This window comes from Macaca nemestrina, chromosome 1, assembly GCF_043159975.1.
Source record: "Macaca nemestrina isolate mMacNem1 chromosome 1, mMacNem.hap1, whole genome shotgun sequence".
NCBI classification, from domain to species: domain Eukaryota; kingdom Metazoa; phylum Chordata; class Mammalia; order Primates; family Cercopithecidae; genus Macaca; species Macaca nemestrina.
In genome coordinates this window covers 118304825-118318944 of record NC_092125.1, presented here as the reverse complement: position 1 = coordinate 118318944, position 14120 = coordinate 118304825, and the positions used below count along the sequence as shown (strand labels likewise).

General features: G+C 37.9%; 1 protein-coding gene across 2 annotated transcripts; it reads right to left on the bottom strand.

Moving 5' to 3' along the window:
* Nucleotides 1-5423: 5423 nt before the first annotated feature.
* On the bottom strand, nucleotides 5424-13667 carry LOC105479145 (suppressor of IKBKE 1). 2 transcript variants are annotated; one of them, XM_011736967.2, is made up of 5 exons: nucleotides 13419-13667; nucleotides 13092-13197; nucleotides 12125-12267; nucleotides 9011-9124; nucleotides 5424-7054 (listed from the first exon to the last, which is right to left on the bottom strand). In XM_011736967.2, the coding sequence occupies exons 1-5, from the start codon at nucleotides 13587-13589 to the stop codon at nucleotides 6953-6955; spliced, it is 636 nt and encodes a 211-aa protein (XP_011735269.1). In that variant the 5' UTR covers nucleotides 13590-13667; the 3' UTR covers nucleotides 5424-6952. The 2 variants fall into 2 exon arrangements, with proteins under 2 accessions (XP_011735269.1, XP_011735270.1); XM_011736968.2 differs by having other exon boundaries at nucleotides 13431-13667.
* Nucleotides 13668-14120: the final 453 nt, after the last annotated feature.

Below are 14120 nucleotides of genomic sequence, written 5' to 3'. Positions count from 1 at the left end.
TTGACCAGGCTGGTCTCGAACTCCTGACATCAGGTGATCCAGCCACCTTGGCCTCCCAAAGTGCTGGGATTACAGGTGTGAGCTACCTCACCCAGCCGTTGAAGTGTATTATTAATGATGTTTACCTTAATAAATTGATGTCTGCCAGGATTCTCCATTGTAAAATCACTACTCTTTGCTTTGTAATTAGTGGGGGCAGGGCAATGCTTTGGTAATGTACTGAATTGAATAGCGTCCCCCCCTAAATTCATTCCCACCCAGAACCTTAGAATGTGACCTTATTTATAAATAGGGCCTTTGTGGATGTAATCAAATTAAGATAAAGTTATACTGGATTAGAGTGGGCCTCAATCCAATAAGTAGTGTCCTCAGAAGAGGGAGTTTTATACACTGACTAGACATGCAGGGAGAATGCCATATGAAGACAAGAGATTGAAGTGATATATCTAGAAATCAGGGAACAGGAATTGCCAGCAACCCCAGAAGCTAGGAGAGGGGCATGGAACACATTCTCCCTGAGACTTCTAGCCTCCAGGACTATGAGAGAATAAATTTGTTTTAAGCCACCCAGTTTGGGTTCATTTGTAATGGCAACTCTAGGAACTAACACAAACATATATAAATATCCTGTTTTTGCTTAAATTTTAGCCCACCATCCATTGGTGGATCTTGCTGAATCTTTTTGGTTCACAGATGTCCAGGTTTTCCCATATAGAATTATTTTGAGCCCACCAAGAATACTGATGATGTAGTATTTCCTCAAAGAGTGCTTCATGGTTTCCAGGATTTTATTCCAAGCTGCTAAAAGCCACTGGGGTAGGCAGAATTCCAAGCTGGCCACCAAGATTGCCAATGGCACTGTACATGTCTTGTATCATCCCATCTTAAGCATAGGTGAAACGTGGATATGAGAAGCTATATCACTTATATCTCTTTTATGGCAAAGGGACTACTGCAGATATAATTAAGATCTCTAATCAGTTGGTTTAATCAAGAGGGAGATATTCTGGTTGGACCTGACTTAGGGAGTCTATTTGCCAGGCGTGGTGGCGCATGCCTGTAATCCCAGCTACTCAGGAGGCTGAGGCAGGAGAATCGCTTGAACCCGGGAGGCAGAGGTTGCAGTGAGCCGAGATCATGCCATTGCACTCCAACCTGGGCAACAGGGGTAAAACTCCGTCTCAAAAAAAAAAAAAAAAAAAGGGAGTCTAGAGGTGGGAGACAAGAAGTCAGAGATGATTTCCTGTTGGCCTTGAAGACAGTCTTTGAGTTGTATAGCTGTACTCAAATAGATTTTGTCAATAATTATGAGAACATGGGAGAGAGACTGGAGCCTCATATGGGATGCTGGCTTCAGCTGACACCTTGATTTTAGCCTTGTGAGTGCAAGAGAGAAGAACCCATTTGAGCCCTGCATGGACTTCAGACCTACAGAACTGTGATATAATATGTGGATGTTGCTTTAAACTGTTATTTGTGGTAACTGGTTATATAGCAGTAGAAAACTAAGACAGCCAGCCATACTCCAAATTTGTATAGTGGCACACTCTTGATAAAAACGTGTCAATGGAAAGTACAGAAAATGGCCAAAACCCATGTTATTTTTTCAAATGGTCCTGAGTTTGATTGAGATATTCAGATTGCCTTTGTCTAGTCGTCCCCCATGAGTGCAAACCAATTTTGTATATGCTTACAGTCAACCACATTGGAACCTGTACCTGTGTAAGACATATCCCAATATCAAAGATGTTAAAATAAGAAATAGAAATGAATGTAACAATCAGTAACATATAAAAATTCATCAATTAGTTCCACACATATTTCTACGAGGCTAGATGACACTGAGTGAGGTTGTACCTAATTTAAACTCTGAAGGTTCTGCCTCCTCTTTAGCATTACAGGAGTGACAAAACAAAAAGCATTATCTGCTTTTTCCTATATTAGCAGATAATACCCCTTAATTCACTCTGAAAGTTGCCATGAGATATATCAGTGAAATAACTGCAGAATGTGAAATATGATCTCTTATAGTTAAATGTGTTTAATATAAATGAGGCAGAGGAAAGGGGAATTAAAAATTAGGAAGTAAAATGTTAGCAAAGATTTTTTAAAAATGCATAATTTATTATATATGTATGTATTCCTTAACAATATGTTGTATAATCCAACAAAGAAATATATATCAATGAAAATGACAGCTATAAAACAATAAAATGTATAAATTCTAGAGACATGTTGAGTGAAAAAAAAAATCCTTAGACTACATAAGAGTATGATACAATTCTTTTGAAGTTCAAAAAAAAAAAAAAAAAGAAAACTAAAAAATAAGTCACTTTAGGGATACATATGTATTTTAGGTCTTTCTACATGTGAATAAAACTATTAAAAAGCGAGCAGGGGGGTGGGCAAAGATAGGAAAAGAGCTCAAATGGATAAAATACAAGCACTCGTAATGTTATCATTCTTAAGTTAGGTGATGAGTTATTATGCTTGATAATTTATTTGCATTCCACATTTACCCTTTTATAAGCATCAAATATTACATTTAAATATGTCCAAAATTATGTATAAAATGTTGATAAAATTTATATCTGCACGGCTGTTCCTAAAACTATGCTTATTTTATCAAGCAGAGTTCTTGGTTTTAGGCAATTCAGGTTAGTTTTAATAACAACAAAAAAATGATTTTATTAAAAGTAATTCTCAGGTTCTCTAGGACAGCCAACAAACAAGAATTAAAGGTTACAGGCCAGGCGTGGTGGTTCACGCCTGTAATCCCAGCACTTTGGGAGGCCAAGGCGGGCGGATCACCTGAGGTCAGAAGTTCGAGACCAGCCTGGCCAACATGGAGAAACCCCATCTCTACTAAAAATACAAAAATTAGCTGTGCATGGTGGTGGGCACTTGTAATCCCAGCCACTTGGGAGGCTGAGGCAGGAGAACTGCTTGAACCCAGGAGGTGGAGGTTGCAGTGACTTGAGATAGTGCTACTGCACTCCAGCCTGGGTAACAGAGCAAGACTGTCCCCCCCAACCCCAAAAAAAAAATAGAATTAGAGGTTATCATTAAACCACTTTTGCTGCTCCTCTGTGGAGATGAATGCAGTAGTGTTGTTAGTCACCATTTTCAAAGGAATCTGCATGGTTCCCTGCTTCTTTGTATCACTAACTTTAAAGTTGAAGGCAGATGTTTCTTCCTTAGCTGCAAAGGAGGCTGATAAAACATTTACCTGGTACTTTCAAATTCTTTAGGAGGGAGGAATGCTCTGCCTTATTAGGTGAGGGATTCCCTAAACACAGGATTTAGGATATTGGGCAGCCAAAAGAGAAATGACAGATGTCTGCTACAGCCCATTCTCTTGGCCATTCAATATCAACATACTTCTTCAGCTAATTCTTCCAAAACTATATTCAAGGGGAAAGGACTTGACAATGTTAACAGTCACAGACATGTAACAGTCACAGACACTGTTAGTTGCTTTCTCAATATTCTTTCTTCTTGCTAATACTGATTTTATTTGGGACAGCTATGTACCCTGCTTTCTTTGCAGGTACCAGTGACCATTTAACTGGTCAGGCAAGTAAGTCAAGGGGGAATCCATTTGGAATTTCTGGGAAAGCTTTGCTTTCCCTCATAAAAGGGGAATATATATAGCTGGCACAGGCCATTTCCATTTTTTTCTTCCTTGCCTTCAACATGGGCATGACACTTGGCTAGTCAACAACTTTCTAGCAAACACAAGAAAACAGCATGAGGGATGAAAGCCAATATGGTAAGGAGGCAGATCTGAAAGACAGAACTGCACCTTTTCCTGTATATAGTAAGAGTCACTGATTATACATTATTCCTTTCAGTTGAATGCACACATACTCTCAGCCACGCCATTCTAGAAAATAATAATATCTCATTAGTTAAGAATCCATTTATTGAAGTCATAATACTTTCTAATATATGAGCTGTGGTGTTTCTTTTGCACTGATAAAAATAGATTTTGCTAATTAAGAACCACTTGAACTCTCAGCAGTATTTGGCATTTAGGCATCTCAAGTTAGTTAGTGATTAAAAATGAGCTTAAGACTGTCTGGGTTTGAATCTTGGTTCCAGTTTGGACAAATAACCACCTCCTTGTGCCTGAGTATCTGCAAAATGAGGTACAGTTAAAATGGAGATTATATAATATAGTACCTGACAGACAGTAAAGCACTCAATAGATGGTAGCCATTATTGGCAATACCATACATACTTTGCTTTTATGGCACCAAAGTTTTCTATTTCTCTCCTACCCATTTATTATCTCTATTGAATTCTCAAGTTTAAAGTCCCTCTTCTGTATCCTATACATACTTACATAATGGATTTATCACACTGCATTATAATTATATATATACTTGTCTCCTGTACCAGACTTTTTCATTTTTAAAATCATAAGTATTAATGAGGTGGTTGGCACATAGACTATTTTCTTTTTAATTTTTTAGAGTGCTAACTATTACACAATGGGGCCTAGACTAGACATTTTTAAATTAGTGTCTTCAGGAATTCTTTGGGTTGATTAGAATATAAATTCTTGAACTCCATCACCAAATTTCTATTTCAGTGGGTCAGGGAACCACATTTTGAAGAACACTAAAATAGACCTTTAATGTTTGAATCAAATTATGCATAAGGTATTAATATAAGAATCATATATAAGATATGGATATAATACTACACTAATATAAGGTACTATTTGTAGAGTTATACACTGCTGAATATACTGTGCTAATTACAAAGTATGTATGACTCTTGTGAGGACCACTTGACAAGGTTGCTATATATATATATATACGTAAAAAAACACTGCACTTCCTAATTTGACTTATTACTGAATAAAATCAGCTAATCTTCTCAAAATGCAGTTTTTGTTAGAAAATGTAATTTTGAACTAAGATTTTTGCAAACCAGGCAAGTTCTTCATCCACTGAAAGAGAAACTTTAAAATCCACTTAAAATGAAAAGCATTCCTCCCCCACTCAATTTTCTAACTACACATTATCTTCATAGCATTAACACCAGCCAGAATTTATATTATGTAGGGCACTAAAAGCTTCTTAGACTTGTACCTCAGGCTTTTAATTTCTCAGGGGGAAAAGTTAATATATAGATTTATCCTGACACTTGAGATATAAAGAACTTTATAAACAGCTCTAAAGGAACATAAAGCAGATAAAGGGACACCATATTATACCTTAATTTGATTACTTCATCATTTTCGCTGAAATCTGGCCATGGTAAGTTTGGCCATAGCTGCCAAATGGCATAGAGTACCTGCCTCTTGAATGGATTTATGGGTCACTTAAGGTATACTTCAAGGCAGATGGCTGGGCTAACAGTTTCCTTACTCACTCTTGGGAAATGAAATTAAAAATGCTCACACTTGGAGGTGTTTTTTTGTCAAATTCTATGCAGGATATCGAACAGAAATTTGAAAAATTCTTAAATGACATATACCTATTCATTAACACCCACTGCTCTAGATGACATCCATTAGTTATTACTGGGATCAGATGCTTTTAGGACATCTTTGAATGATTTTGTTTTAACTGTAGTTCTTTATAGCATTACAAAAGAAATATATCACATAAAGCACTAACAACTCTTTTTAATACTGTGTCTCTCCCATGCAGTATGGTGCTTAATGTTACTGGAAACTATTGACAGGTTTAGCATTATTTCAATTAATTCTGGGCAAATCTAAATAGAATAGTATAACACGAAGAATTTATAAATTTGAAATGTGAGTAAACTGAGATGGGAATGAGTTGATGAGTGAACCCAGTTGACCACTGGGCATTTGAATCTCAATGTTGCCTACACAGCATTATGAGTGTAATAATTTTCATTAGGTAACAAAACTGCTTCCTCACCTTTTTATATAGCTTAAAAAAAAAAAGAAAAAAGACAAAAACAAAAAACAAAAAACAAAAAACACAACTGCTTCTATGTAAAAAAAAAAAAAAAAAAAAAAAAAAAAAAAAGCAAGCCAACTACCTATTAGTGCTAGGACTGAAAGACATCCAATCCAAGTAAGTGATGGTTCTTGATTATAAAATGGAAATTGTATAAAAATTAAAACAGAATATAGAACTAATACGATAACATTGAAAAACTGACTACTTATATTTGGTTTTTTGATTTTTTGTGTTTTTTTGGCTGATTATATTTAATAAAAGCTACTTTTAGTATTTGAACTAAGTGCACATGTGTGCATGCACATACACAGGACAAGCTCCTCAGCTTTGAACAGTATGAACTTTGAACAATACGACAACTATAGTATCACTGGGGAAAAAAATAGCTGACTTATTTCCAAGTACGTTTCCTGGGACTAGCAGCAGGTTCTCTCAAATTAAAAGTAAAGGCACCAGGCTATAAAGTGCCAATTCTTAGCACCAGAGAGACTTAAAACTTCACAGGTGAATGACATTACAAATCAGAGAATCTGCTGATCTAGTTCTGTGCAATTGTATTATTTTGTCAAATGGAAAAAAAAAAAATCAGGGTTTATGCCAAATAGATTTAAAAAGTTAAATCTTTCCTAAAATTTCCTAGAAGTGTATTTTACAATGCTATATAAAATAAAATTGCTGGCTTATAAAAAAATGCTCAAAGTTTCAAAGATGTGAAAAATAACAATGAACTGAAAACATAGTTTATATAAATCAAAGTCCCAGAAATGAAAATTAAAAGTAGTCTCTTTGAGAAAGGAATGGTGAAATTCAGCATGTATTCATATTAACACATCTGAGAACCGTGGACAGCCATTATTGACTGGAATTCTAAATTGCCACCTGATACCTTTAATTAAGATTAAATCAAATCTGAGGCAAGACACTTAATGGACAGTACTTGAATGGGAAGATAGTAACTTCCTTCCTTGATAGACAATCTCCAGCCATCATTCAGAGTTCAGTTATTTGATGGCTTGGGAAGCAGTGTCCATTGAGTTTTCCTTTCTGGCTTGAAGAGACTCACTGCTAATGGACAATAATTCTCGAAGTTCCTTATTTTCAAGCTGGAAAAAAAAAAGGCATGTTTATTTCTGGTATATTTACTGTCAAGCTGCATTACAACAACACATTATTTTGAGCCAGGAGCAGAAAACATTATTTTTAATTTAAAAAATTTTAAGGAAACAAAAAACCCACTAGTTGAGAATTTCCTTAAATACTACTTATTTATTCATTTAACAAACATTTACATGTAGGATGTAGGCAATGATACTCTTTTGTAGTAGTAATTTACTGAGTAATTTCTATATACCAAGTGTTACAATTACAAAGGAGAAACAAAAAACAGGGTCCCTCTCCATTTGAGGAATTCACTATGTTTTATTCTTCATGGTTCCCACAGTTTTACTATTATTTCTTTTATTTAAAAAATTCCTAATAATCGTTTCACTCTGATTAATCTCCTCTCCTGGATATCTTATAGTTCCAGAGAAATGGAAGGAAAGGGGGAAAGAAATTACTTATTGAGCATGTAGCTGGGTACTACTTGGGTGCCCTGTATATGCTATCTCACAATAATCTGTAGGGTAGGTATCATTGCCTACATCCATATATTTCATGAGGATGCTCTGGCTCACAAAATTCCTAAAAGTTGTCCAAATTCAGACAACTTGGATGTGGTATTACTGGGGTCTGAATCTAGTGGTCATGTTTTTTCTACTTGAAGTATTAAGGTAGAATTTGTCCCACATTTCCTTAGGGCTGTTTCCATAAGTGAGGTAAATCGAGGATAAATAGAAGGTCATGCTATCATTTCATTAGCTCCTAATTCCTCCTTGGGACCTGTCACTACCTTTGATTTCTAGAGAGAGTAGCTTCCGCTCTTCATCCTTATTCTCTGCAGAAAATTCTGGTAAACCAAAGCATTTTTAGCTTCACCAAGATGTGCGGAAGTCCCAGCTAGAGTAACTAAGAGATTAGAGCCTGTGGTCGATGAATCTTCAGTATTTGTATCTGTCTCCTAGCATTTACATACTATTTAATATCATATGATACTAGGATTATCCCTTCCACTAGACTCTGGGCAGGTACCTGTGTTTTTCTCTCTGGTATTTCTCAAAGGCCCCAGGACAGTACCTTGTAATAAGCAGCACACAAACCATTTACTGAAATGCTTCATTTTTTTTTTTTTTTTTAATTTTTCAGACAGGATCTCATTCTGTCGCTCAGGTTGGAGTGCAGTGGCATGCATGATCATGGCTCACTGCAGTCTTGACTTCCTGGGTTCAGGTGATCCTCCCACCTCAGCCCCTGAGTACCTGGGATTATAGGTGCACACCACCACACCCGGCTAATTTTCTGTATGTTTTTTGTAAAGACAGGGTCCCCGCCATATCGCCCAGGCTGCTCTTGAACTCTTGGGCTCAAGCAATTCACTCACCTCAGCCTCCGAAAGTTGAAATCCTTAACAATTTTATGAGCACACTAATGCCCCAAACCCTTTTTTGTAACATATTCCTATTTTAATCAAAATATGACCTAAACATAGCTTTTAAGAAATCAAGACTACAAGGCTTATACAAGCAGTTCTTTGGCTTTGTAACCCAAATGCAACCACTTTTAACACTTTTATCTATTTCTTTTGGTATTTAATTCTGTAATTCTAAATAATATGCTTATACTGCTATTTCCTGATCATTAATTTTAGACATTATCTACTTCACTTATTATGGCAGATGAAGGATTTTATCTCACATATAACTTCTCCCCTCTACTCCCTCTACCTTCCCATTATAATATCTCAAGTTATTGCCAATACATAGTTGGTATTTCCACTGATTGCTGTTTACTATATTTCCTTTCTTCAAAAGGATATCAAAGAGTATGAAGGAAGAGTTTTAATTTTAAATCATGAGCACACAGAAAACATTAATATATTACAGTGATGGGATAGTGATGGCATATCTTCCAGACTCCGAAAACTCTGAAATACTGTGAACCTAAAATAGCTACAATCTTACCTCTAATTGGGCTAATTTTTCCTGAATCTTACAAAACTGGTCATCATCCACCTGAACTGCTCTCCTCATCACTTCTCCCATTTCGCAGATTCTGTCAATCTGACTCTCAATTTCCTGTGAAGATATTAAGGAAACAAAGGTGGAAAAGTCACCTGTTCTCTATATATAAAGAACATAAAAGTGTGTGCATTATGATTTTTAAAAGTTCATTTAATCTATGATACAGAAGTTACAATGGAGTTTCACTATAATTTTAGTCCTTAGACATAAAGCCATAGTAAAGTGATCTTGTGGTATTCACAGATAATTTTTTTTTTTTTCCAAAAAATCAATTGTGCAAGACAGTGTGGCGATTCCTCAAGGATCCACAACTAGAAATACCATTTCACCCAGCCATCCCACTACTGGATATATACCCAAAGGATTATAAATCATGCTACTATAAAGACACATGCACACGTATGTTTATTGCGGCACTATTCACAATAGCAATGACTTGGAACCAACCCAAATATCCATCAATGATAGACTAGATTAAGAAAATGTGGCACATATACACCATGGAATACTATGCAGCCATAAAAAAGGATGAGTTCATGTCCTTTGTAGGGACATGGATGAAGCTGGAAACCATCATTCTGAGAAAACTATCGCAAGGACAGAAAACCAAACACCACATATTCTCACTCATAGGTGGGAAATGAACAATGAGAACACTTGGACACAGGGTGGGGAACATCACACACTGGGGCCTGTCGTAGGGTGGGGAGAGTGGGGAGGGATAGCATTAGGAGGAATATCTAATGTAAATGACGAGTTAATGGGTGCAGCACACCATCATGGCACATGTATACATATGTAACAAACCTGCACGTTTTGCACATGTACCCTAGAACTTAAATAAAAAAAAGAAGGCCTCCTTAAGGGGATCCTCATTCCAGTTGTATATGTTCTATTGATACCATTACTAAGGGATACAGTTTTTAAACAAATATATAATGTTTCTTTTTTTTTTTTTTTTTTTTGAGGTGGAGTCTCGCTCCGTCGCCCAGGCTGGAGTGCAGTGGCGCGATCTCGGCTCACTGCAAGCTCCGCCTCCCGGGTTCCCGCCATTCTCCTGCCTCAGCCTCCTAAGTAGCTGGGACTACAGGCGCCGCCACCACGCCCGGCTAATTTTTTGGTATTTTTAGTGGAGACGGGGTTTCATTGTGTTAGCCAGGATGGTCTCGATCTCCTGACCTCGTGATCCGCCCGTCTCGGCCTCCCAAAGTGCTGGGATTACAGGCTTGAGCCACCGCGCCCGGCCACAAATATATAATGTTTCTTATATTTAAAACCAAGAAGTGAAGAGTAGAATGCATTTTCTGTTTTCACTCTTTGCCCAGACATCAAGTTGATAATCCTATGGTTATCAGTGATATGCATCAGCTCATAAGTAACCCTTCAGTATGTGAACATGGGGAATTTTTAAATACTGGGCTCTTCGATATGGATTTGTGTTACAGTCATGTTATCTTCTCACGCCTTCCAAGATTTCAAAGGATCTGATGGCTGTAATTGCAGAGAATAAATGAGTAATCTTTAGTCTATTTCAGAAATAGAAGGCCAGATGATTCCCTTTCCATAAAGGATTAAGTTTTCATCCAATGCCAACTCTGATAAGGCCTTAGTCATTTCTGTGGGTGAAATCTGATCTGATGCAAGCAATGTTATTTTCATTTCTGAAAATTATCTATGTCCAGTGCATCAATCACCCAATAGGTCCACCCTCCAATAAAAATATTTGAAACGGAAAAAAAAATCAGTTGTAGTTTAACTACCCATTGGATGTTGGATACTACCTCTAAGTGGCTGTTTAACTTAAATTTGAATATTTTTCACTGGCAGGAAGCTTACTACATTCCAAGGTGCCTTATTCTATCTTTGGACATATCACTTAGAAAGTTTATCTATCTGAGTAAACTGTCTCTTTCAAAGTTCAGGTTTTTTCCTTCATATGAGAATAAATAAAATCTATTTTTCTCTTCCAGTTGAAAGCCATTCAAATATTTAAAATACCTGTTTCCTAAAACTTTTAAGTCAGTAAAATGCATTCAATGTAATTTAAGATGAAGCTTATATTTCACTACATCTCACAGTAGTAGGCTCCAACTTATACATCTAGAATTAAATGACACAGTACACACGAATGTACAATGACAACCATGAAGCACCTACAAACATAAGAACAATTACCGAGTCTCCCAAATTAGATAATAAGCAATCAAAGCATAGAAACTATGCCATGTTTGTTTTTTTTAAAAACCATACTTCTATCCCCTAATAACATAGTATGATGCTATGTGGTTCAGTTTATAAAAGGTTTATTGACTGCTTGCTATATGTCAGGTACTATGTTAGGAATAAAATGTGAATTCGAGTGCCTCACAACCAAGGAGCTTAAGTGAAATGTATAATAACCAACCAAGTATTTACTGGGCACCTTCAACACTAACTGACATTACGTTTGGTGTGAGGGCTAAGAATTAATGAACATTTTCAAAAGAGATCTTGGTGAGGGAGGGGGAACGTTAGTCCCATTCAAATAAAAGGACCTAAGCAACCACTATCCTTCTTTCTATTCATATCTTTACAAAGCCATGGCAAAATAAACAACAAATGTGATAAACATGAAAGGAAAACAAGCTTACTTTTCTTCAAAAACAAGCACACATGGTCAGTCACAGTGGCTCATGCCTATAATCCCAGCACTTTGGAAGGCTAACGTGGGTTGATCGCTTGAGCCCAGGAATTTCAGACCAGCCTGGGCAACATGGCGAAACCTCATCTCTACAAAAAAAAAAAAAAATAATAATAATAATAATAAAAAACCCCACAAAAATTAACAGGGCATGGTGGTGTGCACCTGTAGTCCCAGCTGCTCAGGAGGCAGAGGTGAGAGGATGGCTTGACCCCAGAAGGCAGAGGTTGCAGTGAGCTGAGATCGTGCCATTACACCACAGCCTGGTCGACAGAGCCAGACCCTGTCTCAAAAAGCAAAAAAACAAGCACACAATCTAAAACAATCTCAAGATTTCAATTTGGTTCATTTCAAATTTATTCGAAGTTTCTTACTGCAGAGTGAGACTGGTGAGCTTTCAGGACTGGTTCAGCATCCACAGCTTTTTTAGCAACCATTAACTGTAACATCTGTTTCCGGTACTTGCTCATGATGAGCTCCAAAGCATCCTGGTGTTCCTCCAAGGAAATCCACAGCTCTGTCAAAAAATAAAATAACTTGGCAGTGATGTCTGAGAGACAGTTCCCAAATCCAAAGTCTTAACAGTTAGAATTTTGCAATACTATAGAGATAATATGAATCCAAGGTTGTAAATCAATGTTTCAGTCCACAAAACTGAGCAGTTAAAGTCTATGTTAAAGGTAACTTTCTAGGCAGAGAAGCAAAATCTTGCAGTAACAACAACGGATATGTCATCAGAAGACATGGATTTGAGTTCAGTTCTGTAACTTGCTTGGTTAATACTCATAAGTAAATCATTTAGCTTCTCTGAGCCTATTTCTTAACAGCATTGTGATAGATAAAAATGAAGATATGAGAATACAGTAGAATGATATATGTGAAACCCCTCTGGTAAACAACTATTAATACTACAGTCATTAATAATGTACTAATCAAGCCTAAGAACATATACCCTTAGAGTAAAATTCTGCTGCTTCACCTTGCACAAACAAGAACATAAACAAAACCTTAAATCTTACCTTCAGTGTTTATATTAATATTTAAACATTAAATTTTAAGTCCATGAGGATATGAACTCTTTTGTTACACATCTGGGGATGCTTAAAAATAAACCATGCAATAATTCTAACTCTACATAGCCCCTCTTTGGTAAGCTGCTACAAAATCAGTCAGATGACCTTGAAATGGGTAATCTAACAAACTTTACTGTTACTGAGCCAGCACAGGAGGACTCTCCTACTAAAAGTACTGACCTGGAAATAGATGCACACCCTTGTGAATGTTTAGGGCAATTTTGCAGTAACTTTAAACTATTACCAGATATGAAAAGGCCTGACTAACCTCTGTTTTCCTGTTGCAAGTCTCTAATCTGTGTGTTCTCTTGAGACAGCAGAATGTGAGGTTTGTATTTGGACATGTCCTTCATATCGGATGCATCCTCTTGATACTGGACAAATAGAGACAGTCTAAGCATGCCTTAAAGAGAACAGCGGCAGATGCAACTCAAGTGGCAGAAGTCAGGGCTCTAGGGCAGGATTCTCAGCTCCGACCCAGGAAAAAGGTCTCACCGCCGCCCTCTGAGACCGGGAATAAATTTCAGGCCGAGTTCCCACTTTACCTCGCTCTCCACCCTTCAGTGCCCAGAATCCGAGAGCACTGGACTCCTACCCTCTGCCTGACCTGGTCCGGAAGCGCTGTCCCCGCCTCCCGCATAGCGGCTACCCGCCGGTGCAGCGCTGCCGACTGATCCACCAGCGACTCGGCAGCCGCATCGTGCTCCCGCAGCCTCTCCAGAAGCGTCTTGGCGTCTGTCAGGATCTTCTCGATGGTGCAGCTCATAGCAGCAGCACAACCCCAGCCCCTGCCGGGCTCAGCTACGCGACTCGCTCAGATCTTCTGGGAGTCTGTCTCAGCATTACTGGCGTCACTTCCGGGCACGTTTAAAAGGTGTCTTGGAAGACGCAAGAGGCGCCTGCGCAGTGGCAGCCTATTTTGCGGGTTCACCCGCTTTTACCTGTGGCTTCCTTGCAGTCCTGCCTGACGCGGAGCCCCAGACCTGCCCTTACCACGCTCTTGGTTTCCAGTTGCCACAGCCTGGTGGTCAGGCCATGATGAGCTGGGCAGAAGGAAGGTCTCCTTTCCCCACTGGTTTTCATTGATGTGGATTGTTATTCAGTCACAGTTGTTTTCTTTTTATTTTCATTTAATTTTTATTTATTTTTTTTCGTTTTTGAGACGGTATCTTGGTATCTTGCTCTTGTCGCCCAGACTGCAGTGCAGTGGCGCGATCTTGGCTCACTGCAACCTGTGGCTCCCGGGTTCAAGCGATTCTCCTGCCTCAGCCTCCCGAGTAGCTGGGATTACAGGCAT